Source organism: Ceratotherium simum, chromosome 16, assembly GCF_057802395.1.
Source record: "Ceratotherium simum simum isolate JZ-2026a chromosome 16, ASM5780239v1, whole genome shotgun sequence".
NCBI classification, from domain to species: Eukaryota; Metazoa; Chordata; class Mammalia; order Perissodactyla; family Rhinocerotidae; genus Ceratotherium; species Ceratotherium simum.
Genome location: NC_141915.1, coordinates 16,572,187 through 16,598,470, shown reverse-complemented (window position 1 = coordinate 16,598,470; position 26,284 = coordinate 16,572,187). Strand labels below are relative to the sequence as shown.

General features: G+C 50.7%; 1 protein-coding gene across 3 annotated transcripts in view; it reads left to right on the top strand.

Annotated features, from left to right (window-relative positions):
- RPH3AL (rabphilin 3A like (without C2 domains)) overlaps window positions 1–26,284 on the top strand; it is a 140,530-nt gene that overhangs the window by 75,642 nt on the left and 38,604 nt on the right. For all 3 annotated transcript variants that reach the window (XM_087440675.1, XM_087440674.1, XM_087440673.1), the window contains exon 5: window positions 11,128–11,214. In XM_087440675.1, the coding sequence (XP_087296801.1) occupies window positions 11,128–11,214 (87 nt within the window). The remainder of the gene's footprint in view (window positions 1–11,127; window positions 11,215–26,284) is intronic.

The window sequence follows — 26,284 nt, the reverse complement described above, 5'->3', positions numbered from 1 at the left end:
CGTCACACACCCTAGAACCAGAGAATTTCGGAGCTAGGTTCTGCTCAACAGACCTGGCCGGGACTCCTCGTGTGGCCAGTGCTGACAGCCGTGAACATCCTCTCCCCATGGTGAGGCTTTGTGGCAGCTCCCAGAGGAGTCAGGCTCGCCTGCAGCCATTAGCTCTGGGGCTGCTGAGAGGGGCAGGGCATTTTCAGGACGCTGGACATGAGGACAAAAAACAGAATGCTCCAGCCTCTTCCTTGGCTGTGGCTCCGAGAACCAGGCTCCTTTAACAGAGCCTGGGCCAGGTGACTACCAGGTGGCAGGCACGCCTCTGGGTGAGAAATTGTCTGTGGGAGGCCCCGGCCCAGGGCTTCCGGAAAACATGTTGGTTATGCAACCAGGGCTGGGCTAGGGAGGCCGGAGCTGGCTTTGTCTGGGGCATTCAATTCCCTGTGTTCATGTTCCTGGCATGGCCAGTGTCTGTCTCGGAAAGTGAGCTGCCGTTTATCTTCAGGCCACCACTGTCCATAGGACAACTCAGTCCACTTGCTCTCTCCCACTGATATCTGTTTCCCGGGCTGCATAAGCTTCCTTCTCAGTAAGTGTGGGGGTCACAGCATGAGTGAGAGGCAAGATCGGGAATAGGACCCCAGTCCAGCCCTCCACTGACTGCCCTTGTGTGACCCTGGACAAATTACCAGTCCCGTCCTTGTTAAGTGAATAATCTGTGTAAAGCATTCATGCCATGCGCCACACACAGTACGTGTTTTATAAGCTCTGACTTTTATTATTACGGACCCCGGTCCCCATCCTGGCTCTGCCACTTCCTTGTTACATGAATGTAGCCAACATCTGTGGGCCTTCCATTCCTCATCCACAACATTCAAATCATAAAACCTTCCTCACAGGGCCATTGTGAACGTAAGCGAGATTAAATGTGATAATGATAATGTGTGTTGAGTGCTGAGCTCATGCCAGGCATGGAATAAGTGCTCAATAAATGGTGGTTATTATCATTATTATGAGTTGTAACTCTAAGTAACCACACGGCAGGGAGCAAGATGGATGTAAGCGTGCTTCCTCCACCACCTGGGTCTCTCCTGCCCTGAGTCCCTCCTGACCAGAGTGGAGTGGGAGAGCTGCAGGCCGCTGTGTGACATGGTGGTCCTGGGGGACCACTGGCCCGAGTGTCATCCCCCTGTGATTCAGATGGAGCCACGTGGACCCGCAGCTGGGAGTCTGGAGGACATGACAAGCTCAGGCCCCGTCAGTTCCAGGAGCCCAGGCTGGTGGGTGGGGTGCAGAAGCAAGGGGTTTCTTCCTTTAGGGCTGGAAGGAGCTATTGAGGCCTCCAGGCGTCTAATCCTGGGACTTGTCAGAACCAAGCAGGATGGAGCCGGCTGTGTTCAGAGCTATGGAGACCTTGATGAGGGTCAGGGGGCCCTGCGTATGGTGGAACTCCGTCTGCCATCGATTCTCCCTCCCCCGGCAGGCCTGCTCAGAGGCAGGGCTGGGCTGGGAGGTGCACGCCAGGCCCAGGGATTTGAGGAGGGCTGTGTTCGAGAACCCCTGATAGGACCGTTCTCAGAGGAGTGGCAAGTTCCTACGCACACTGATATCTAGTCCTCGCGCACCCCCGGGGAAAGTCAGTGTTATCTCTTGTCCACACACAAGGCCACATGAGACCCCAATGGTCCCCTTAGGGGTCTGAGAGGACAGCTGCGGGGTCCCCACATCGTCCTGACCAGGAGCTGGTGGGGCTCCTCCTCTGACAGGACTTAGACCAGCCTCGTTCAGCCTTTCAAAACCCAGGCTCCCTCTTGATCAGCATAGAAACCTCTCACATTCTTTTTTAACACTATTTGAAATTTCAAAATAATATTCTATGTTTGAAAGAAGTGAATATAATGTTGAATGTGCTTTTCCCACTACACAAGTCCTGGGAGGGTCTGACACCCCCTCGGAGGAGGGGGACCCCAGATGGAGTTGCAGACTGGTGACCATGGCGGGACGTTGGTGGAAATATGTACGTGAGCAGCCCACCCCAGCCTCTGGGTCAATGTCCGGCCCTTGCCTGAGACAGGCTGGCTCTGGGAACTGTCCCTGGCTGTCTCCTCCAGCCCTTCATCTCTTCCGTGTTTATGAGCATCATTCCCTTCTCTCACACGTTTCCATGTCAGCACTCTTCCGTCTTGCTCGCACTGAATGCTCTATCCATGCAGCATTGCTGTGTCTCTTTCCCCCAGGGGGCTGTGTTGCAGGCACTCGTTACCTCCCGCTGAGCACAGACCTGGCACCCTCGTGTCCTCCACAGGTGCCTGTGGAATGAAAGACCGAGTACCTTGTCTCACGTGGCCCCCCTTTGATTGCACATTATTAGATCTGCTGGTTCTTTAAAACCTTCCCCTCAGCTTCAGATTGAATAACCGCTCTCACCCCTTTGCCAGGCTCTTGCCTGAACCATGGCTGCCATGGCTGCCTCCACTCGAGCTCCTGTCACCCACCCTGCATGCCCCTCGGGCCCATCGAGACAGCTCAAACCTCCTTTGTTTCCCAGGTTCGACGGGGAAAGAGGCGGAAACCGGGCACACAGTCTCTGGTCTGAGAGGGGATGCTGAGGGTAACTGGGACCAGGGGCGGGCGGGCAGGGGTGGAGGGCGCCCGGGTGGAGGAGGCAGGTGGGGCGGCTGTCCCCCCCGACCCTCAGCCAGCCTGGCGGCTCCATCCTGCCTGACGTGTCCCATTCCCCCTTCAGACACGCGCAGTGGGGCACGAGGACAGAGATTATCCACAGCCACATCCGAGGCACGATTTCTTATTACGTGCCCGTGAATATTAATGACAAGAGCCGCTTCTGCTGCCTCTTCAACCCTCCTCTCCACTCAGGATGGTGCTGACTGTGTGAGTGGCAGGCGGAGGGAGGAGGGGTTTTGAAAGCTAGTCCTGAAATCTGCAGTGCTTCCTTTCAGCTGGCAGAGGCGGCTGGCGGCTGGGGGCTGCACAGGCCTGGCATTTGCGGGTGGTCCCCGCGCAGCGTCAGTGGCTCATTTGGTGGAGGGAAAGGGCCCCGCCCTGGATGGGTAGTATACCTGCCACCCGCAGCTGGGATGGAGGGAGGCTGGCGTCTCCCCGGCAGAGCATTAGTGGGGAAGCACAGAGAGACTTGTCTTCCTTCTGAAATTCTTCTCCGGTGGCCTCCTGGCTGCTGTCTCAGACCAAGCAACAGGCGGCTGGCGTTCTTAAGGCTGTGCGTGTTTGGGCCCTGGTGACTCGGTATTGCAGTGGCCAGGGCTAAGGTCAGTGTGCCCTCAGTCCCGCTGGCTCCCAGGCTGTGTCTTAATGAACAGGAGGGGCCTGGCTGTGCCCTCTCCACTTGAGGCTTGACCTAGTCTCTAGTTCTGGAGGAGGGCCAGTGCCCTGGGGGACACCCTGCCTTCCCTTGGGGCGAGGGGGAGAGTGAAGGCTTGGATAAGTCTCCTGTCTGGGCAGCCACCTGGGGCTCCAACAGCGTGGGGTTCACGTCCCAGCCCCCCGTGGTCAAGTTACCTAACCCCAAGCCTCAGATCCCTCGTTTGTAAAACAGGGCCAGTAATACCCACCTCCTAGGGTGGTTATGAAAATTAAATGAGGTTCTGCATAAAACGAGCCACGGACGCTGTGCGAGGACCACCCGCAAATGCCAGTGCTTGGTGCTTGGTGTAGCCTAAGTGCTCGATAAAGTATATAAGTATTTATAATACGTACATCAATACCTAAACTATTTAAAGTTATTTGGCAGCAGGACCTGGGTTCCAAATACGGAATCTCTGGCACCAAGGCCATTTCTAGCCCCTGCACTCATGGCCCACCAGGGCTGGCGATGCACCTCCAAGCCTGGCTGATGATGTCTTGGGGGTTGAGCAGGGCTGAGCCTGTGATCAGGGGGGGTCAGTGACCCAGTGACACCATCTGGGAGGGGGGTGGGGGCAGGGCTGACTGTCTACATTTGAGCCACAGTCAACCAATAAGTCCTGTCTCCCGCCTATCTGTGCAAGTGCTTTTGGCTTCTTTAATCCATCCTGACCCGCAAAAATCCAGATCTGGTCAAAAAATGAGGTTGGGGCAAGTGATTTCCCAATACATTTAGCACAGGCTTCCTTTAAATAGGAATTCTGCGTATCTATTTAAAATAGAGTTTGACTTAGCACAATTTGATTTTCATTTTGGCCTGTATCTGTCCAGATATTTTTCTGTGCATATATCAACTTCTAAAGAGATACAGGCACATAAACATATTTATATGGTAGAGAATCACACTATGCATACTGTTTGTAACGTGCCTTCTTGACTTAATTTATTGTGAATATTGCTCCATTTCAGTACATACATGGCTTCGTTATGGTTGTTTTCACTTGTTCTGTTTACATCATCATCATTTTTATTGCTGCATAGCGTGCCCCAAAACACAATTGGATTTTTCCCTGTTGAAGATTCCATTTCTAGCATCGGGAACACGTTATGTGACATGAAATGCACACTGGTGGGTTCACTTCTTCATGGGGCTTCATGCATGTGCTGCGATCACTTGTACGTTGCCATTTCTTTCCTTACTTTATTGGAATGGGGGACGACAGCTCCGTGCGCCTCATTTGCAGCAGAGTTCCTAGTGAGAGACAGTCTCACCTGCAGACTTTGGTTGATTGGAACTCTTGGGAAAGTCCGTTGCCAGATGAGATTTGCTGGATCATAAATTCGTCCCTTCTATGAGACACTCGTTGAGGACAAAGGGTTGTACCTTGTTCATCCTCGTCATTCCTAGAACAATGCTTTGCATCCACTATCGAGTAAATGTTTGTTGAACTGAAGCACCAAATATATTCAAATTAACCATCTTCAATATTCATTTCTGCAGCGCAGCATACATTTTTCTAGCCTCCTTGTATGGAACATTTGAGCAAAATTTCATCTTTTCGTGGTTGACTGAGCACCATAAACATCGCTGTCTGTGTGATGGATGATAATACCTCGAAGCCCTCAGGGCCTGTCGAGGGGTGTGTGGCTGTTTCCTGGTTACTAAACGCTCTCAGACCGCTGTTCCTGCGAGCTGTTGGTGCCCGCATGCCGAGCAGTTTCCTTCCCACCCCTGCACTGGCACCGCACCCCCTCCCTTGTTCTAATTGGCTGCAGCTTGGGAGCCCCACCATGGAGTTTGCGGGTTGTGTGTGAAGTGAGTCCGGGGCTCACGGTGAGGATGTGGAGGCCTGGTCTGGAGTACGGTGTCTGAGCTCTGGTGCATGTGGTCTCACGGACCTTCTTGTCCTGCTTTCTGACTCTGGTGTGCAGTGTGAGAAGGTGAAGGTGAAGGTGTTAGTTGGGGTGGGGAGAGGAAGGGTGGTTCCAGAGAGTTGAGGGGTAACTGAAGTGGCCTGGATTATGAGGACATCGAGGAGGGGCCCTGGTCAGACTTTGGAATGAGTCTGCACGCCCAGATCTGGGGCAGCAGGCAGGATCGGTCATGTGGAGGGCGGGGTACACATCCCTGCCCCCGACCCTCAGCAAGGGACCCTTGGTGTCGTTTCCTCTGTGTCTGGGCCAGCCTGGATTCATGCCCCGTACACTGAGTATGAGGCCACCTGGCCAGCAGTCCCACCACCCCTGGACACTCCGCCCCCTGTGCCGCTCTCCCTCGTCTGATCTCCCATCGCCCCATCAGTCAGCATCACTCAGGTGGACAGGAGCACATGCCACCCCGGCTGCCCAGGGAGTGGTCCGTGTCTGTGTGTCTCCTCTCCCCAGCAGGTTGCACGTTCCAGAAGGGACTGCGTCTTGCCTTCTCAGTTGTAATACTAAATGTAGCTGCCATTTGTTCATTCATTTATTCTGCAAATATTCCTTGTGCCAGGCACTGGAAACAGGAAAGTGAACAGAAACAGACATGGCCTCTGCCCTCAGGGAGCCGACAGCCTGGTAGAAGAGGTGACAATAGTCACACAGCCACACAAATGAGGGTAAAATCGCAGCCCTGACAGTGGAGGAGAAGAGGTGAGAGCCTGTTATGGAAGCTCCAGCCGGGTGAGAAGTCAGGGAAGCCTTCCTTGAAGAAGTGGTGCTTTTGCTGAGGTCTGAAGGATGCATAGGTTAATGAGGAACGACTGTGGCCAAGTGCATCCCAGATAGAGGGAGCAGCACATGCCAGGGCCCTGTGGCAGGAGAAGCAGAGTGAGGACCAGGGACTGAAGGCAGGCCAACATGGCTGGGGCTCGGAGAGTGGACAGCAAGGTAGTAGAGCAGGGGGAGAGGGGTGTGAGCTGAGGCTGGCAGGGAGCTAGGGTGCAGCCTGAGCAGGCATCACACACCATGTGAACGGGGATCTTCATCCAGAGAGCAACAGGAAGTCTCTGGAGGTTTTTAAGCTGTCAGGGATGGGAGAAATGATGTGATTAGATTTGCGTCTTGAAAAGATCACTCTGGCTGCCATGTGGGAAACCAGCTGGAGGCTGGCTAAAGTGAGGGTCAGGAGAGCTGCTGGGAGGCCGGGGTGCATGCCAGGCCCTGGAGATGGCAGCGTGGGTGGGGGAGGGTTGTGGAGGGGAGTTGACGGTTCGAGCGAGATTTAGAGTTCTTGCAGGTGGACAATTTGGGTGGGAATGAGGGAGAGTGAGGATTGAGGGTGATCCTGCGTTTTGGCCTGTATGACCGATGGGTGCTGGCGTCCTTCACCAAGACAGACGTGCTGGAAAGACTGTGGTTGTTGCTTGCTCTTTACCACGTACTGTGCTAAGCACTTTCGTGAATCGTCTCCCTTGATCCTCCCAACTGTGGCACGAGTCTGCCTGTTACCACCATTTTACAGACGAGGAAACGGGGCTCAGAGAATGTTAGCAACAAGTCCAAGGTTGCATCTAAATGGCAGGCTCTGCATTCTCCTGCCCCAAAGCCTGTGTCCCGTGGGCTATCCCCCGAGCCATCCCCTTCTCCATGCGTGTTCTGGGCTAGGGTGTGCATTTGCAAAGGAATGCATGGAGTGACTGAGACAGGAGTGAGGAGAGAGCACGTGCGTGGGGGCTGAAGGCCTGGAGCTTTGTCACCTCTCCTCTGAGTCAGGCCCAGAAGCTAGACTTGGTTTGTTTAAGGCTCAGACACATTTCCAGGCTGCAGGAGACACAAGGCAGCCACGCCGGGGGAACCAGCGCTCACTCAGGGCAATTCCGCTCAATGGAAGCCCTTCTCAGGCAGGGGAGAAGGGGCCACCCCCAGGCCCCGGGGCTGTCCTTGATGCCACCGTGCAGTGTTCCCTTTGCACACTGAGTTGATGTTGCGCTTGCTCGCATTCTCTCTCACTGGCTGTTTAAAATCCCCCTGCTTAATTTTCTTTATTGGAACCTGGGAACAAAGACCAAGCCCATAAGACGAAAAGGCTCATTGTTTTCTTATTGATCCAAGGTTGAATAGAGCAGCAATTATGTATTATTTGAAGTGGAGCATGTTATCTTTTTGCCAGCCCGGATTCCCCAGCCAGAGATGCTGCCGGCATGTAAAGATGACCGAGAGATGGCGGGAACTGACCGTGGGTTCTACCAGTGACGGCTGGGAGCCTGCAAGCAGGGCTGTGCATGGGCCGGGGAGGGTGTGCCCTGTCATGCCACCCCCCAACCCCCGACAGGGCAAGGGAGGAGGGAACATCTGGGACATGCCACGTGTGGCTATTGAGCATTTGAAATGTAGTTAGTGTGACTGAGGAGCTGAGGTTTTCATTTTATTTAATTTTAATTAATTTCAATTTAAATAGCCACATGCGGCTGGTGGCTGCCACGTTAGTGCAGGTCTAGAGTAGAATCACACAGGGTTTTAGAACAGGGTGGGAGGGGGCGTCACTAATAATAGTGACTGACACTTATTAAGTGCTTCTAATGCGCTGGTTGCCTTTCATGTGTATCTCAATTAATCATCAGACAACCCCAGGGGATGAACATTATTATCCCATTTTACAGATGAGAATGTCTGAGGCTTAGACGGGCTTTGGGTAGCTTGCCCAAGGGCATCCCACGCCTGCCTCCCTCGAAAGCCTGTGCCCCGAGCACAAAGCCACACTGCCTCTGAACAAGCTCAGAGCAGTGTTTCTGGAACATGAAATTGGTGACAGTGCGGGATGGCGTGAGATGGAGAGTCCGGGAGGACTGGGGCTCTCAGTGTTCCGGGGTTGAGGGAGATGATGATGCTCCCATTTCTAGGGCTCCCTATGTGCAGGAGCAGAGGCAGGGGCCCAGTCCTGGTCAGGGACTGCTGTGTCCCCCCAAATCCATATGTTGAAGCCCTAACTCCAATGTTTTGGTATTTGGAGGTGAGGCCTGTGGGAGGTGATTAGGTTTAGATGAGGTCATGAGTGTGGGACCCCCAGGATGGAATTGGTGCCCTTAGTAGAAGAGGAAGAGACCAGGGCTCTCTCTGGAACAGCAAGAAGGCAGCCATCTATAAAGGGCGCTCACCAAGAACCCCGACTTCAGCCTCCAGAACTGTGAGAAATAAATGTCCGTTGTTTAAGCCCCCAGTCCCTGGTATTTCTGTTATAGCAGCCCGAGCTGACTAGACAGGGGCAGAGGCTGCAATCCCTCCACTTTGGCTGAATGTGTGGGGAGGGAGGCTGTGGGGAAGCCCACAGGGTGTTGGTGGGGAGGCCGCTGGGCCTGGGCTCCCTGCCTGTTGCTAGAAACCTCCCTCCTGTGCAGGGCAGCTGCCTTCCCTCTCAAGAGAGAGCACAGAGGGCAGAGCCAGACTCCCCAGCCCAAGTCTTTGCCTCTAGAACCAGTGCCATGGAGCTGATGAGCACATGCCAGTGGCACCCTCATCCCCAGCAGAGCTTGTCCCAGGATCACCCCATGTCACCTTCTCTGCCCATTCATTTGAGAGCCATTAGCCACATCTCTAGGGGTGCGAACCAGTTCCCTGGAGAACCACGGGCACCAGCTTGGCACCTGGGCAGGGGAGAGCATTATCCAGCTCTCCTGAGGTCTAGAAGAAGGGAGCCTCCCAAATCCTGATTGTCACTAACAGCTGTGTGACCTCGGCAGTCTTTAACATCTCGGAGCCTCAGTTTCTTCATCTGAATGATGGAGATCATAACACCCACCTCTTTCTTACTTTGTTGCAGGGTCGCACTGCCTGGTGCGCACACAATTGCTCAATAAATGGTAGCAACTGGTCTTCTGTTCTCTCCTTATTCCCAGCACCATCAACTCATTCAGTAACCTGGGGGGGGTGTGGGGCAGGGGGCTCTGTGTGCTCAGAGGGCGAGCTCTCATCGAACCCTATCAGCATGTAGAAAACACAGTAGGAGAATCTTGCCTCTCTGAGAAGGCCACCCTCATTCTCCCATGTGCACCATTTGTAGGGAGAGGAAACTAGCCAGGAAAACAGCCAACTGGCTTCAGAGCCTCCTTGCTCTCTTTACCCCCGGGAGGAGAGGCCGTGTGTGTTTCTTGAGGCCCATCTTGTGGGCTTATAGGGGGCCCTGTCCTAGAGGTAGAAGGGTTGGAGGTGAGCATTGGGAGGAGTAGAGAAAGGTGACTCTAGTGGAGAAGGGAGAGTCTCCAGACCGGGTCAGGGGGACAGGCTGCTGGTCCCTGGAGAGGCTGAGCCCCAGCCTGGCACGGATCCCAACCCAGGCCTGGCACAGAAGTGGCGGGCCCTTTCCCCCTTCAGAGGGGCCATGGGAGCTCCGAGGGTGAGCAGCACAGCAGTGAGCAGCCTGGGAACCCTCCTGAGACATACCGCACTGCCGAAGACCCTAGGCTTAGGCCCTTCCTGAGATCTGGGCTCCAGTCATGACTGGGGTGGACTTTCCTGCCAGCCCAGAGAGACAGGAGCTCAGAGCAGGTTACATTTTATTTGGAAAAAGAAAAGAAAAGTGACATTTCTCATACCTGAGTGTTGGATGGTAGCAAATGCATCTCCCTTACGAATGTGTCACAGCTTCCCTTCCGCCACCAGCTGGCTCCCCGCCTCCTGCAGCGCCAGGCTTAGCCACCCAATCAGGCAGTGACGACATGCTCTGGGAAGCCAAGTTGGTGACATTTCCCTCTCTGCGGAGAGTGTGCTTCTTGCTCAATTGGCAGCCTGCAGGAAAGGCCAAGCAACAGATCCAGCCTTCCCATGGCGGGGCAGGAGAGAGCCCCCAGCCCCGCTGCGTCTGGGTGGCTTCCACAGGGCGGTCAGATTGGTTAGCTGTGCACAGTTCTCTGAGGACACGCTGTCGCTGCCTGGTTAGCTGGGAGCCGGTCTTAGCCGCACCAAGTCCCCCTCTGCCTCCCGGCGCTTTTCCTCTGGCCTTTCCCACCACTGCTTGTGGCTGTGCATTTCAGGGAAGCAAAATATGTATTTAGAAGTTAGGAGCATAAGCAACTCTGTGGAGGAAAATCACTGCAGAAACTAGGTTCTGGCTACTTAGGTGTCTGGAGGAAATTATATAACGGCCGTAGAGTCAGACCTGAGTCCGCCACTTGCTGTGTGAACTTGGGCAAATTCTCGAACTACTCCAACCCCCTGATTCCTCACCTGTAGAATGGGCCTAAAGCTTACATAATAGGGTTCCTGGGATCCTTAAATGAAGGGGCTTGGTGTCAAGTGCGTGCTCAAGCTGTCCCTGGTATTTCTCACTGCATCATCGTCTCACCCTGCCGGGCACACACATGGGTTTTTTGCATGGTTATATACAAATGTATGTTTTCTTTGTTGAATTACATCATTTCCTGCCCACATTTCCAGGGATCGACACAGCCTGCTGTGTTAAGGCGGTATCGTATTCTGTCGTGTTTGCCTGGGTCTTCCTCTGGTATTGGGCATTTGGGTTGTTTCCAGTCATTTGCTATTGAAAATGATGCAGCTGTGAATATCAGCAAGCTTATTTTTGGATGTGATCCTAACGGAACATAATTGTAGGTGTGAATTTATCTACTGGAGATCCACGGATGGGCACATCCCTTGTGCCCCAAAGCCAACCACAGGTTTTAGGTGATCTGTGCCCCTTGGCTTATCCACCCTCCTAGCCTGAAGCACGGCAGTCCCCTCGGAAGATGCCAAAGGGTTCCTTGGTTACAGTTTTCCCAGCCCATCAGCCGAGGAGGAAGCGGCTGAAGTGTTTACGTTCCCGTGTCCTCTCTCTTGTAGAAAGTCTGCACCAAATGTGGGATCGAGGCCTCCCCTGGCCAGAAGCGGCCCCTGTGGCTGTGTAAGATCTGCAGTGAGCAGAGAGAGGTAGGGTGCCCAGGGCAACAGGGTGGGGGTGGGCTGGGGCGGGGTCTGGGCGTACTCACATTTGGGGAAGTTCGTGGTTGGTGACTGGGAGGGGCTTCCCTGGAGGCCAAGGAGGGCCTGTGGGGTGGCCAAGGAGAGTGGTGGGGAGGGGCAGCTGCTGGCTGGCCCGTTCCACAGTGCAGAGATGGCAGTGGGTCCTGGTTCTGCTGTGCCTGGTTTCGGTGGGAAGCCCTCATACTGAGTGGCATTTGGTGGGGGGCTATTATTATAGTAATAGTAATGGCTGCCCTGGTTCAGTGTTTACTGTGTGCCTGGCACTGCACTAAGTTCTTTACATGTCTGAGTTATCCTTACACGACTCCATCGGTGGGTGCTGTTATTATCCTGTTTCACTGATGGGGAAACGGACACAGCAGTTAAGTAAGTTGCGGGCATGGAGCTAGTTAGTGGGGGAGCTGGAAATTAAACACAGCAGTGGTCTGCTCTGACGAGGCCACACCCACAGCCCCTCTGGTGCTAAGGTTCTAGAATTCTGGCTCTGACCCGATTTTAGGGGAAGAAATCGAGGCTCAGTGAGGACTCTGAGGCAGTAACAGATGGGGGGCACGAACCTGCGTCTCCTGATCCCAAACCCAGGCTGTCCTCGCTGCACCGGGATGGGCAGTGGAGCTGCAATGGCAGGATGCTGGCAAGCAGCTTCTGGGGGGGCCGTGGGCCGGGGCTGCAGGGGCAGAATGAGCCGGGCAGAGGGAGCTTGCCCCTGCTTTTCCAGATGTGCATTGTTTTTTACTTATCTTGCTTGGCGCTTGGTATGAGCTTTTAATCTGAGGATCCATAAAATGTCTCCAGTTATAGGGCCGGCCCCATGGCTTAGTGGTTAAGTACGCGCGCTCCGCTGCTGGCAGCCCGGGTTCGGATCCCGGGCGCGCACCGACGCACCGCTTCTCCAGCCATGCTGAGGCCGCGTCCCACATACAGCAACTAGAAGGATGTGCAGCTATGACATACAACTATCTACTGGGGCTTTGGGGAGAAAAAATAAATAAATAAAATCTTTAAAAAAAAAAAAAATGTCTCCAGTTATAGAAAATTCTCAGCCGTGCTATCCTTGACTAGTGCTGTCCTGCCCTTCCATGGCCCCTCTTCTGGACATCCTGTTGGATACATTGCAGAGTCTCTCAGTCCATCCCCATAGCCCCAGCTGCCCTTTCTTGTTCATTTCTTTATCTTTCCGGGTAAATTCTTCATTGCTGCCTTCCAGTTCACTAAATCTTTGAGACTGTCTCCCAACTGTTGGTTTTGTGGGTTGTCTTCCTCAGCATCAGCTTTCCTCAGGTGTTTTGCAAGTTGGGTTGGTACGCTCATCTTGAGTGGGAGTCAGTTTCTCTCTCCTTCTCTCCCCACTCGTCACCTCCGCCCAGCTCTCCTCGCCGGGTGGTTCTGCAGTTGCCTTCACCCAGGGCCTGGGTGCCCCAGTGCAGAGCCAGGTGTCTTGGATTAGTGATGAGCTGTGTGTCCACAGCGATAATGGGATTATGTCCAGAGCCAAACATCAGAGCCGTGGCAGCCCAGCCAGGCCCTGGCGATGCGTCCGCTGCTTCCAGCTCCCAGCGGTGTTTGTGTGCTCAGATAAGCTCTAGTCTTGGGGGGTGGTCCCTGCTTCTTTCAGCCTCTTTTCCCCGGGTGGGAAATCTCTGCACCACCCCCCATTTTCAGTGACTTTGGTTCTGGTCCCCCACCTCCTGTGGGATGCTTTCTAGTCCCTGTACCCTGGAAGACCAAGCTGCCTCCACCTGCCTCTGGACCCAGAGCTCAGCAGGCTGTGCCTTCAAGCCCTCAAAATAGTAAATCTTTGGGTTTCTGATCCATTGAGATATGTATCTTATTTTGAGCACAGATAAGTTTACTTATTTTTAGAATATTTTCATCCATCACTGCTGTATCTTTGGAGCAGGGAAGGTACTCAAAGTGTGGACTAACATTCTGTCTTGCCTGTGGGTCCCTGATTTCTCATCCATTTGGGATGAGAGATGATAATACCTATTTCATAGAGATGCTGTGAGAGTTCAGCAAGATCGTGAAAGTGTGCCAAGTGTACAAATATCTGGCATAGAATAGGTACTCCTTAAACATTAGAGCCCTCTCTCCCTCACTGAGCCAGAAATCCCCTCTTTGAACTTGTCCTCTGGTCTTCAGGGAGTCTCTTTTATGATGCAGATACCCACGAGAAAGGAAATTCCTTAAAACAGCATCTTGGGGGAGACATCTCAGCAGGATGAAATGATGGTCACAGCGGAACTGTGGGGGGACAGAGATGAAGGAGCTGTCAAGGGAGAGAAGGGGGATGAAAGGAAAGACGAATTTAGCAAGCGTCATAATTCAGTGGAAGCTTCAGAGGGAGCTGCCCCGTCCAACCCCAGCACCAGTTACCCTCACACGGCCTAACAGTCCTAAGCTCCCACGTGCAGGGTCCCCCACCAGCCTGTCCTAATCTTCAGAGCGCTCTGGTGCCAGAAAAATCTGAAATAGCTTAGGGTGAATTTTCTTATCTTTCCTAAGGCAAAGAACATGAGGCTGTGTGCTATGCTGTCAGTTTGTCCTTGAATTTCTAGAGGCCATGAAACGTAGCGAGATCGAGAATGCCACGTTCCCTCTCTGCAGCACCAGGCGTCCTGTGGACCTCGAGTAGGCCTGGATGGGCCAGGGGAGTGCGCGTGTGTATGATTCTGGGTGCCTGGGGGTACCATACCCGGGTGCTGCATTTTTCTGCCTGCTTTTGGGGTGGGAGAGTGAGAGGGTAATTGGTTTCCTAATGCTTTTTTTTTCTTAGAAAAATATCTAATCACAACAAAGAGATAGCTATATAGAAAGAGCATTTAAAGTGTCATTGAAGTGCCACGTATAGCTGGTTGAGTCTGTGATCAAAATTTGGAGTTCTGTCCTACAGCAAAAGCCGCGTCCTGGTGGAAGGGCTTGAATTTTAAGTCTTCTACCCCTCTGCCCGAACACTCTTATCTTTCCTTCTGACGCTTCACTTCCGTCATCTCTGGCTGTGATTGTAAGGAGTTTTCTGGAGTGAGCTGAGTGCTGGTTAATGTCCCTGGGGCTGTGAGGTCGGCGGTGCTGCTTGTCTTGTGTACTTCGTTGGTGCAGTGCTGTGAGCTTCAGCCTCTCTACTCTCGAGGAGTTTACGATCTAGTGCATTTATTCATTCGGGCATTCAACACGTATTTATTGAGCCTCTCCTATGTGCCAGGCAGGATAGCTCTTCTTGTGGGAGAGGGAGACCACAAACACAGTAAAGTAAATTCTGACACGTCACAATGGTGAAAAAGTGCTCAGGGTGACAGGGGAAAGGGGTGCTGGGAACATTAGGGGTAGCTTCTATTTTATATGGGAGTCAGGGAAGGGCTCACTGATAAAGTGACATTTGAGCAGAGATCTGAAACACACTATGTGGCTATATGGACGGAAAGCATTCCAGGCAGAGGGTACAGCAAGTACAAAGGCCCTGAGGCAGGTGCATCTTTGGTAGGTTTGAGAAATAGCAAGAAGACCAGTGTGACTTGCTTCGGTCAGGGTCAGGAGAGGAGGTTGGCGACATGGCAGGGGTCAGATCATGTTGGTCCTTGTAGACCATTGTAAAGACTTTGGCTTTTCCTCTGAATGAAATGGGGAGGCCTTGGAGAGTCTTGAGTAGAGGAGAGACATGACCTGAATCTTCCTCCTCTTTTTAAAGGATACTCTGGCTGCTGTGTTGAGAATAAATTGTAGATTCTAATATCAGAGTCGGTATCATGGTATTTCATCTTTATTATTTAATATTACCTCAGATATTTAAGTTCTTGACTATTGTTAGTTAGAAGTTTTCATTTTAAAAAATATTATATACATTTTACTCTTTGCTGATTATAAAATTAATATGGATCATTGACATTTACAATGTGTAGAAAAGTATAAAGAGATACACACCAAAAAAAATCCATAATCTTACCATCCAGAGACAATTACTGCTAACATTGTGGCATATTTACGTCCAATCTTTTTTCTGTCTTTTTTCTTTATATTGTTGAACCTGTGTTTTAAAATTAGCACTGTATCTTCAATAAATGGTGCTGGGAAAACTGGACAGCCGCTTGCAAAAGAATGAAAGTAGACCATCTTCTTTCGCCATACACAAAAATTAACTCAAAATAGATCAAAGACCTGCAGGTGAGACCTGAAACTATAAAACTCCTGGAGGAAAATATAGGTAGTACACTACTTGCCATCGGCCATAAAGGGATCTTTTTGAATTCCATGTCTACTCAGACAAGGGAAACAGAAGAAAGAATAAACAAGTGGGACTTCATCAGATTGAAGAGCTTCTACAAGGCAAATGAAACCAGAATCAAAATGAATAGGGAACCCACCAGCTGGAAAAAAACATTTGCAAACCATATATCTGACAAGGGATTAATCTCCATAATATATTAGAAACTCACACAACTGAATAACAAAAAAACAACCCAATCAAAAAATGGGCAGAGGAAATGAACAGACACTTCTCCAAAGAAGATATACAGATGGCCAATAGGCACATGAAAAGATGCTCAGCATCACTAATTATCAGGGAAATGCAAATCAAAACCACACTAAGATATCACCTTACACCCGTTAGAATGGCTATAATCACCAAGACAAAAAGCAACAAATGTTGGAGAGGCTGTGGAGAAATGAGAACCCTAATCCACTGCTGGTGGGAATGCAAACTGGTGCAGCCTCTATGGAAAACAGTATGGAGATTCCTCAAAAAATTAAAAATAGAAATACTTTATGATCCAGCTATCCCACTACTGGGTATCTACCCAACGAACCTGAAATCAACAATCCAAAGAGGCTTATGCACCCCTATGTTCATCGCAGCATTATTCACTATAGCCAAGACATGGAAGCAACCCAAGTGTCCATCAACAGGTGATTGGATAAAGAAGATGTGATATATATATACACCATGGAAAACTACTCAGCCATAAAAAAAGATAAAATTGTCCCATTTGCAACAACATGGATGGACCTGGAGGGTATTATGTTAAGTGAAATAAGCCAGAAAGAGAAAGACACACAGTGCATGATTTCGCTCGTATGTGGGAGATAAATCAACACATGGACAGATAGAACGGTTTGGTGATTACCAGGGGCTAGGGGGGTAGGGGGTGGGCACAAGGGGTGGAGGGATGCACTTATGTGGTGACTGATAAACAATAATGTACAACAAAAATTTCACAATAAAAAAATTAGCATTATATCATAAGTAGTTCTCAGGGCAATCAATAACTCTTTGTAAACATTCTATCATAGGGATATTCTGCTAATTTAGAACATCTAAGTTATTTCCTTTTTTTCCTCTTATTAATATCTTCAATATACATCTGTGTGCATAGCTCTTTACATTTTTGATTATATCCTTAGAATGGATTCTTAGCAGGGAAAAATAAACATCAGTGTCTATATTTTCCCTTTTCTTATAGACCCTTGAGTTATTACTTTTGATTTATCTCATGATTAGCTGGTGTATAATTTTATGTAATCTCTTAAAATACAGTCATGCACCACATGACAACGTTTCAGTCAAGGACAGATGGCATATACGACAGTGGTCCCATAAGATTAGTGCTATACAGCTTAGGTGTGTAGCAGGCTGTACCGTCTAGGTTTGTGTAGCTATGCTGTATGATGTTCGCACAATGGCGAAATTGCCTAATGACACATTTCTCAGAACGTACCCTGTCGTTAAATGACATATGACTGTAAGGGCACGAGGATGGTATGTTTTCTGAGTCTTTTGCTGTCTGGTACTAGCTGTTGCATTTATACAAAAAAGACAACTTGACTAATAATACAATTGGTCATAATCTTTCCCGTTCAGAATTCTGTGGGTTTTGCCCCTGTTGTCTAACCAACCACATGGGAAACCACCGTGAGGGAGAGTCAGCCAATGTAACCAGGAGAACTGGTGCCCGGGGAACTAGAGATCGTAGAAACTGTGAAAGAGATAGAAACAAGTTTTTTAAATTAATTAATTAAAGGAGAAGAGAGAGACTAGAAATCAAATTGAACAAAGAGGACCTTTGAGAAAAGAATGAGCAAATTTGAAAAAGAACCAAATGAACCATTTTCATTTCTAAAAACAAAAGATGTTTATTAATGAATTTAAAAACTCAGTTGAACTATATTTCAGTAACCTTTTAGAGCAATAAACCTTGTCATTCCCGTTAACAGCCGCAGATGTTTCCTAATCATTTGCTTCTTCTTGATTGTTTTTTATTTCTGATCCCTGGTTGGTACTCCCAACAGCCTGGGGTACCTGGTCCCTAATTTCCACGACACCAACGGGCATGAATGTGATGTTTTTGTGACCACACAAAACTACAGTCCTTACCTAATTAGCCTTTTTTCACCTATCTGCGTATGTAAGCATTTGGTCTCCCAACACCCCCCACCCCATTTCCAGTCCCGCTGTGAACGCACACGCTCTATAGTCACTTTCCTGGTTTCCTGGCTGGCAAATTAATAAAGTCTGACATATGTGCAAGATTTAAATAAACAGAAAAGGGAATGAAACAGCCCTCGGTGGACTAATTAAATAGCACATCAGGACTGAAGAATCCCAAGAAGGATCTTGTGAACCAGAAGACGGTTTCGAGGATACAGCATAGGTGACAAGTAGATGGAGCCCATGAAGTCGAAGGGGAACGAAAGAGAAGGCAGATGACAAGATCTAATGCATGACATAGAGTCGTTTCCAGGGCAAGAAAAGAAACATGGGGGAAAAGCCTGAAGCCTGACTTATGCTTTTATTCCCCTTTAAATAACCTGGTGGTGGTGTTTATATATATTTGGAAATTAAAAATTTGGGTAGCCTAGGTCGTTTTCATTTCATGTCTAGAACAAACATATTTGGATCTTTGATTCAGGAAAGCTTTTCAATTATGTTTTTGCTTGTTGCTCTGTTCCCGACTATCTGGTTTCTTCTCGGGAGCACTTGTAATTTGAAGGTGGCATTTCCATTCTCTGCCTTCTGTATTCATTGTCTTCTACCAAGTCATTTTCAACTCTTTTAACTTTTCCTCCATTCTGAAAAACTCTTAAAGCTGTTCTTCCCCATGCCCGATTCTGTTTTTCTGTCTGACCTTGGCGGTTTCCCGTGTTTTGTCTTGTGCACATGCGTGTGCGTCTGTCCATCTTCACCTGCTGTGAGCTCTACAGACCCGGGTTTACAGAGGGAGCACGGGTACCCCTTTCTTTGTCCGGGGTTTCACCTGTGATGCTCTGCTCCCTGGAGGAGTCAGCTTTGACTCTCCTGCGACCTGGCCCTGGGCCATCGGAACGAGGAAGACATGGAAGTCTGTGGGCCCTGGTTTGGCTCTCCTTGCCTCTCGCTGCTCTCCCACTGCTGATCTTTACTTAAGAAAGTACACCTTCCCAGATACAGCGCGCTGTTGCCAGCGCCTTCCCACTCCCGCCTGGTTATTCTGGGCATCTGTCTCCCAAGGATAGAGATGGGGTTGGAGGAGGAAGGACAAGCCCCCGTGAGGCATCAGTAACCTGCAGGCCTGCCATGCCAGGAGAGCTGCCCCGGGCCTTTGGACCCTGCACCCTGACCCTGCTAGGTGGGCTAGGCCTGGGTGGGCCGGTGACACACTTTGCGTCCGGCCCAGTCACCTGTTGTTGGAGGGGAGACTGACTGTAGGTTGACCATCAGAGCCCTCTTGTGCTGGTGTTTGTGTGCCCTTTTTCACGGGTTTTCTTGGGTGTGTTAGTGTGAGGTTGGGAGAGACTGCATCAGGGGCTTCTAAACACATGACATCGTAAGCCGGAAATTCATTTTGTTTATTGTTTAGCCTTTAATCCCAACTCGTTTAAAAAACAGAGTGACTCACTCCAAGTTACACTGTAATCAGTGGAAAAGTTAATTGCAATCTAGATTCCCCAGGATTCTAGAAACCATTCCTCCAGCCTCTCAAATGTACCTTTGGCGTAAGAAGTCTTTGAGGATACAGGCGTTCTCTGAGGGGGGTGAGCTGGAAAGGGGAAAGGACCAATTTGTAAGTAATTGAAAGCTGATTAATACAATTAGAGCATCTTCTCCATTCAGCCTTCGCTTTGCCTTCCCAGTTTCACACCACATCCTGATTATAACCCAGAGGAGGCTGCTGCACCAGCGCTTACAAGGTTTCCTGCAGTGTCTTGCATGTAAAAGGCATCAGGAGATGTTTGTGGTTTGAAAGAGACTTTTGCAAAAGAGGAAAGCCACTTCCTTGTTCAGATCATGTTGGGACCTTTCCCTGCAGGGTGCTCTTGATTTCCCTGTCTTGTCACAGTCCCACAGTGCCCATTGATGCTGGGTCTGCCTTCTCCACTCCTGCCCCTTTCTCCTGCTTGTTGACTGACTAAAAGAAGAATTTGTGAAGTAGGAAAGTCTTCACTTGTCTTCACGTGGTGGTCTTTAACTCATCCCCAACCCGCCCAGCCAGGAGGATGACCAGTGGCCCAGTTGGGTCCCTGTGGAGAGTCTGCCTTGGCACAAGCCTGTAAGAGTCCCGGAGAAGCAGGGGCTCCCTCACTCCCAGCCAGCGCCGGTGGGAGGCAGCCTTGCCAGCCAGGCCCAGCATCCTTGTGGCACCCGCCTCCTGGGCGGGCGGCCTGTGCTCGCTGCAAGCTGCCATCTGTTTCCCCACACTGGTTCTCTCCTGGTCCTGCTGTTACTTGCAGTTTAGAATTTTGCTGCAAACAGCTTTGCTAGAGGGCCCCTCCGGAGGCCCGTGAGCGCACTCAGGAGTGGGTGGCTGCTGCTCGGGCGGGCGGGCAGGCGGGCGGGCGGGCAGCTGTCTGAGCGACCTGCCATCTGCGTCTGGCTCACTCTGGGCTGCTGTCACAGCGTCCCTGGGGGACCCGGATGGTCACACTTCCTCAGTGTGTTGGTCACCTCCCACACGCCACAGCTCTGCCAAGCAGACCTACTATCAATGCAGGCTCCTGGCCTCCCACACGTGTGGAAGTGGCAGGAGGGGGGTCCTGGGGCCCACCAGCCCCCCTTCCTCCTGTGGGGAGGCGGAGTGGTCTCCCACCACGTCCCTGCCCCTGGTTCGGGGTGCCTACCTGAGCCCGTGTCTGTGCACCAGAGAAAGGGCTTTCCCCTCCTGGATGCTGCCCCCTCCAAGAGGGAATTGACTTCAGTCCAGTCTGCTGAGCCAGTTGTCCTCCCCATGCACGTCAACAGAATCCAGTCTGGCATTGGGTAGCAGACGTTAATTTAGCACCCACTATGGGCCAGGCAGTGAATATCTGGCTCCATCCTCACAGGAGCCCAGAGAGGCACTCATTATTGTCCTCATGTGACAGATGGAGACACTGAGGCTTAGAGAAAGGAGGTCACTTGCCCAGAGACACCAGGTAGTAATAGATGGAGCCAGGGGTTGAAGCCGGATGTGCCTGCTTCCAAAACTCCTTCTAACAACTCTACTTTCCATTCATTCATTCATTCATTCATTCATATATTGGTCATCGAGTATTTCCTATGTGCTGGGCACTGTTTTAGGTCCTTGGAAAATAGTACTGAACAAAATAGCCAAGTGTCTCTGCCTTGAGTTTACATTCTAGCAGGGGCCGCCAGGGAGGCGAGAGGGAACAGACAATAAACATAACCGGACTAATAGATAAGCAAATTACGTAGTATGTTAGATGCTGAATGGGAAGAAGAGAGTAGAGCAGAGCAGAGGGTCAGGAGTGCTGGGTGCAGGGTAGGGAGGTGCAGGGTAGGGAGGGAGGCTGCAGTGTTAACAGTAGACCAGCCACCACGTGACACCTGTTAGGATGGCTAATATTTAAAAAGCAGAAAATAACAAGTGTTGATGAGGCTGTGGAGAAATTTAACCCTTGTACATTGCTGTTGGGAATGTAAACTAGTGCAGCTGCAGCCACGGTGGAAAACAGATGGCGGTCTCTCAAAAAATTAATGATCTAGCAATTCTACTTCTGGGTGTATAGCCTAAAGGATTGAAAGCAGGGACTCAAACAGATATTGTTTGAGTGCTCATTGCAGTATTATTCACAATAGCCTAAAGATGGAAGCACCCCAAGCGCCTACCGTTGGGTGAATGGATAAACAAAATGTAGTGTATACCTCTTATTATTCGTATTATTCGGCCTTAAAAGGGAATGGAATTCTGACACGTGCTATAATTTGGAAGAGGCTTGAGGTCATTATGCTAAGTGAAAAAGCTGGACGCAAAAGAACAAATAGTATATGATTCCACTTATATGAGGTCCCTAGAGTAGTCACATTCATGGAGACAGAAAGTAGGATGGTGGTTGCCAGGAGCTAGGGGAGGGAGAATGGGGAGTTAGTGTTTAATGGGCACAGAGTTTCCATTGGGGAAGATGAAAACGATCTGGTGATGGATGTGGAGACGGTAGCACAACAATGTGAATGTACTTAATGCCCCTGGACTGTACACCTCAAAGTGATTAGAATGGTAAATTTTATGTTATGTATATTTTACCACTGTAAAAAGTGGGGTGGGGACTGGCCAGGGCGGGCCTCTTTGAGAAGGTCAGATGTGAGCAAAGACCTGAAAGAGGTGTAGTGGGGGGGCCAGCAGCTCTCTGGGGGAGGAGCGGCCCAGGACGGGGACACACCTGGTGCCTGTGTGTTCACAGAGCAGCATGGAGCCAGCGAGGCTCCCCACCTTCCACATGCAGGGTCCTGGGTTCACCTGAGGCGGGTGCGGGAGGAGTGGGTCCCAGGAGGCTCTTTGGCCATGGGGAGTAGGGAGAGGAGTTGACGTGGTCCAGTATGAAGCCTGCAGCCCACCAGGAACACGGCCCACAGATCCTAGCATTTGGCTGTCACGCCACTGGGTGCCCCCGCCTTACTCAGCCACCCTGGGTGCTCAGCAGTCCGTGGAGTTGGGAGCCTATGGTCTGTGTGTTAGACCTTGAGAATAACAAAGTGCAGGACGGTGTCACTGTCCCTGTGATTGGTTGGTGTGACACCAGCCTGACACCACCACGCAGCTCGACCCCTGGCCCCATTGAGCCTCACAACCTGGTTTTCCCTACCATGATACCCTCCTGTGCATGTCCCTGGGGAGGTGGGCACAAAGCTAGGGAGAAAGCATCTGAATTTGGTCGTTTTCTTGCATTAGTTTGAATAAAAATGTGGATAATCAGATTTTCCTGCCCGTTTTTCAGATGCCAAATGGCAGTGGCTGGCACGATTGTGCCCCTCCCCCAGCCAGCTGTCTGGCAGATGGAGAGTGGGGGGTAGAGTGTGGCTCCATCCTGCAGGAAGTATTTAAGCTCCTAGGTGGTGCCCAGCCCTGGAAAAACACACCCATCCCCCCTCCCAAGGAAATAACTCAAGATGCACTTCCTCCTGCGGTGCCAGAAAATCCCTCGGTGATAAAAGGAAGCAGAAGACAACTGGCCTTTGTTGGGATCCTCCTCTCGGCCAGGCGTGGGGCTCTGTGTCCCCATTTTCCAGCCAAACAGAAGCTCTGGGGTCTTAAGTGACAAGTCCAAGGTGGCACAGCAGGAACGTGCAGAGCTGGGATTGAACCTAGGCTGTCTGACAGGCTCTTGCCATGAGACCAGCTTCCTCTTCCTGATTTCTACCGAGCTGGCCACCACTGCCTTCAGGAGTAAGCCCTCAGCCCTTCCTATTCCAGGATGGCCTGCAGGCTGGAGGAAGACAGGACGGATGAATGGAGGTGGCCCTTCAGCCACCTATATCCCCTCAGTTGCTAAAGTAATGATCCCCGACTCCCTGGGGGACTCCTTGGTCCCTGCCTCGCTTCTCCTAGCCTGGCTTTGTAAGTCGTTACATCCAGACAGGGCCAACGCACCCACAGCTGCAGCCCAGCCGGGCCCTAACTGTTACCTAACTATTGGCATCTCTGAACTGGGCTTTGGTTTCCAGTGCCTGGTTATCCTCTTGACCCTTGAACTTTACCTGCTGCTCCCAACTCTTCATTGACTTGAGGGTCATGGACCAGCTCCTGATGCTCTCTGTTTGCAAACTAAATCAGAGAGGCCCGTTCAGTAGGAGTTCCGGCTGGTTCATCTCCACATTGTGCCCGGCACCTCATGAGCGTCAACTCCCATGCATGACACTTGACCTCGCACCCCACTCCTAGGTGTACACTCTAGAGAAACTCTTACATGTGCTCCCCAGGAAGCATGACCAAGAGTGCACATAGCATCATTTTTGATAATAGCAAAAAACTGGAAACAACCCAAATGTCCTTTCTCAATAGAATGGATAGATGAATTGTGGCTGTGAAATAATATACACCAGTGAAAAAAGAACCAGAGCTAAACTCATCGAAGGGTGAATTAAAAACACAATGTTGTCCTTGTTATTAATGCCATCAAGTTGATTCTACCTCCTAGAGACCCTGTGGACAGCAGAGTGGCACTCTGCCTGGTCTTTTTTTCTTGCTTGAGGAAGATTAGCCCTGAGCTAACATCTATGCCAGTCTTCCTCTACGTTATATGTGGGACACTGCCACAGCATGGCTGGTGAGTGGAGTTAGGTCTGCACCTAGGATCCGAACCTGTGAACCCGGCCTGCCAAAGCTGAGCGTGTGGAACTCTAACCACTCTGCCACAGGGCCAGGCCCTGCCTGGTCTATTTTGCGCCATCCTCTCACCTTCCGGTGCTATATCAGACAAAGTTCCACTGCTATTCATAGGGTTTTCATGGCCAGTTTTTTCGGAAGTGGATGGCAGGTCCTTCTTCCTAGTCTGTCTAGTCTGGAAGCTCCACTGAAACCTGTCCACCATGGGTGATCCTGCTGATATTTGAAATATCAGGTGGCGCAGCTTTCAGCATCATAGCAACATGCAGCCACCACAGTATGACAACCGACAGTCATATGTTGTGGTTCCCTGACCGGGAAATGAACCCGGGCCACAGTGGTGAGAGTGCCCAATCTTAACCACTTGACCACCAGGAGTGGCTAAAAACACAATGAGCAAAAGGAAAAAAAAGCAAGTTATCAAAGAATATACAATGATTCAAAAATAGGTAATAGTAAATATTTATTTTATTTAGAAATGCACACATATGTGGTTTTGTAAAATAGAAAAGCAAGGGATTGCTTAACACAAGATTCCAGATGGTGGTTACCTCTGGAAGGCAGAGAGGGCTCACAGGGGCTTCACAGATGCGGTAATATTTAATTTCTTGATGAGTTCACAGATGTTTGCTTGAATATGGTTCTTTAAAACATACTGTTTTCGTACACTTTCATATGTGTGCTAGATTTCACAGGCACACACCCAAAAGATAACAGGAGATCACTAAAATCAGACCTAAAAAACCTTGAATCAATGATGTCAAGAAAAACCTTTAACATCTCCCAAAATGCAGGGGGAAAAAACTGCTGAAAACAATAAGGGAGGCAGTGATGAATCTGGAAGACAGAGAAGGCAGTGGAACCTCAGAATTACAGGTTTTCCCCGAGAAGGAACAAGACCAATTGGAAATGAAGCAGTTATCAAATCCAGAGCGGAGGAAAACGTCCCTAACTGAGACCACGCCAAGGCCCACAAACCTGCCGGGGAGGGGCCGGCCCAGAATTGGTTTCACATTGGCTTGCGAGTATGTTTCTGAGACTGTGTTTAAACATAGGCATGTTTGTTGTTCTGGGAATGGAATCAAAATCACAAAGCTCCTCTGAAAAGACCCGGCTGGGTGTAATTGGCCTGTCCAATTTTCTGATTCCAGCCCTGTTCATTTCCTGTGTGTGGCCTACTCTATCTGGGAACGGAGGCTGGCTTCACAGCGAAACACCACCGTAACACGTTTGCCCTCTCTCAAATCTGTGTTGGAACAGGGAAGATGGTTAAATATTTGGGATTCAAGGGGATTTCATGCCGCATGCAAATGAAGAGTAAGAGGAGGCGTACATGCAGTGTTGACAAAGCAAGTCATTAAGAACAGTAGTGAAGGCGTCATTAGTCTGCATAGATTTGTGAAACTAGCAAGACTGTTCTGGACAAAGGGAGAAGAGGCGTGCGGGACCAGAGAGAGAAGGAAGACAGGGGTCCCTGTTCTCAGTGCCCTGTGGGGACTTTTCCACGTCACAGGTAATGTGGGAGATGCAGAGGTGGGGAGGGCGCCCCTCAGGGCACAGACCCTGAGTGTAGGCCGTGAGGAGGCGTGAGGCCAGAGTGGGAAGTTGGCCACCTGCCCCAGAGGCTCTCCCTGACGCAGGGGCACACAGCCCGGCAGCCATCAGAGCCGTTGTTGGGCGCCACCTCCCTGAAGCTGGCAACACTCCTCCCTGGTAATTGTGCAGGAGCGAGCCCCTCGCCAGGGGTTAATAGAAGCCAAAGCATTTCCTCTGGACCTGAAATAATCTATCCGAGGCGTTTAAATGATCTGTCAAGAAAACAGCACCCTCAGAATATTTTTTCTCACTGCATTTTTTCCTTTTCACTATGCTGGCGATTGCCTGCTTCCCGGACTGACCTGGTTGCTCAGAAACCCACTTGAAATGAAGAGGAAATTTGCTCAGGCCCTGGCGGAGGCTCGTGCTCTGGGGCTGAGCGAGGAGCTGCCCGAGGAGGGTTGGAAGAAGGGGCAGGTGTGTGCTGTGTCTTTGCTGGGGCTTAATTTCCAACCCGTCTCCTGGTAAGGCTCAGGCCAGGCCCAGGGGTGGGAGCCAGCCATCCCTCAGCCACACTCAGGGAGGCAGGAGACTTTCCAGACTGGACGAGTTTGTGCACTTCTGCAGGTGCACGCGCGCGCGCACACAGACACCCCTGAGGTTTTAAGTGTCATCTTTTAAAATGCAAATACAAAAATACTCCTGGGATTTCTTAGCTTTCCCCTAACACCTCAATTCTGAGTTAGCACTTAAGAAGGGATTTGTGGAGAGCCAGCATGGGGGGCTGCCAGGGGTGGGAGGCGAACTGTGCCCAGCTGCCCTGGCACTTCTCAAGGCCCTTTGTGGACTCCGGTTTGCTTACTCCTGCTGTACACCGCAGACTGAGGGGTTCACCGCAGGCCCTGGGGGCG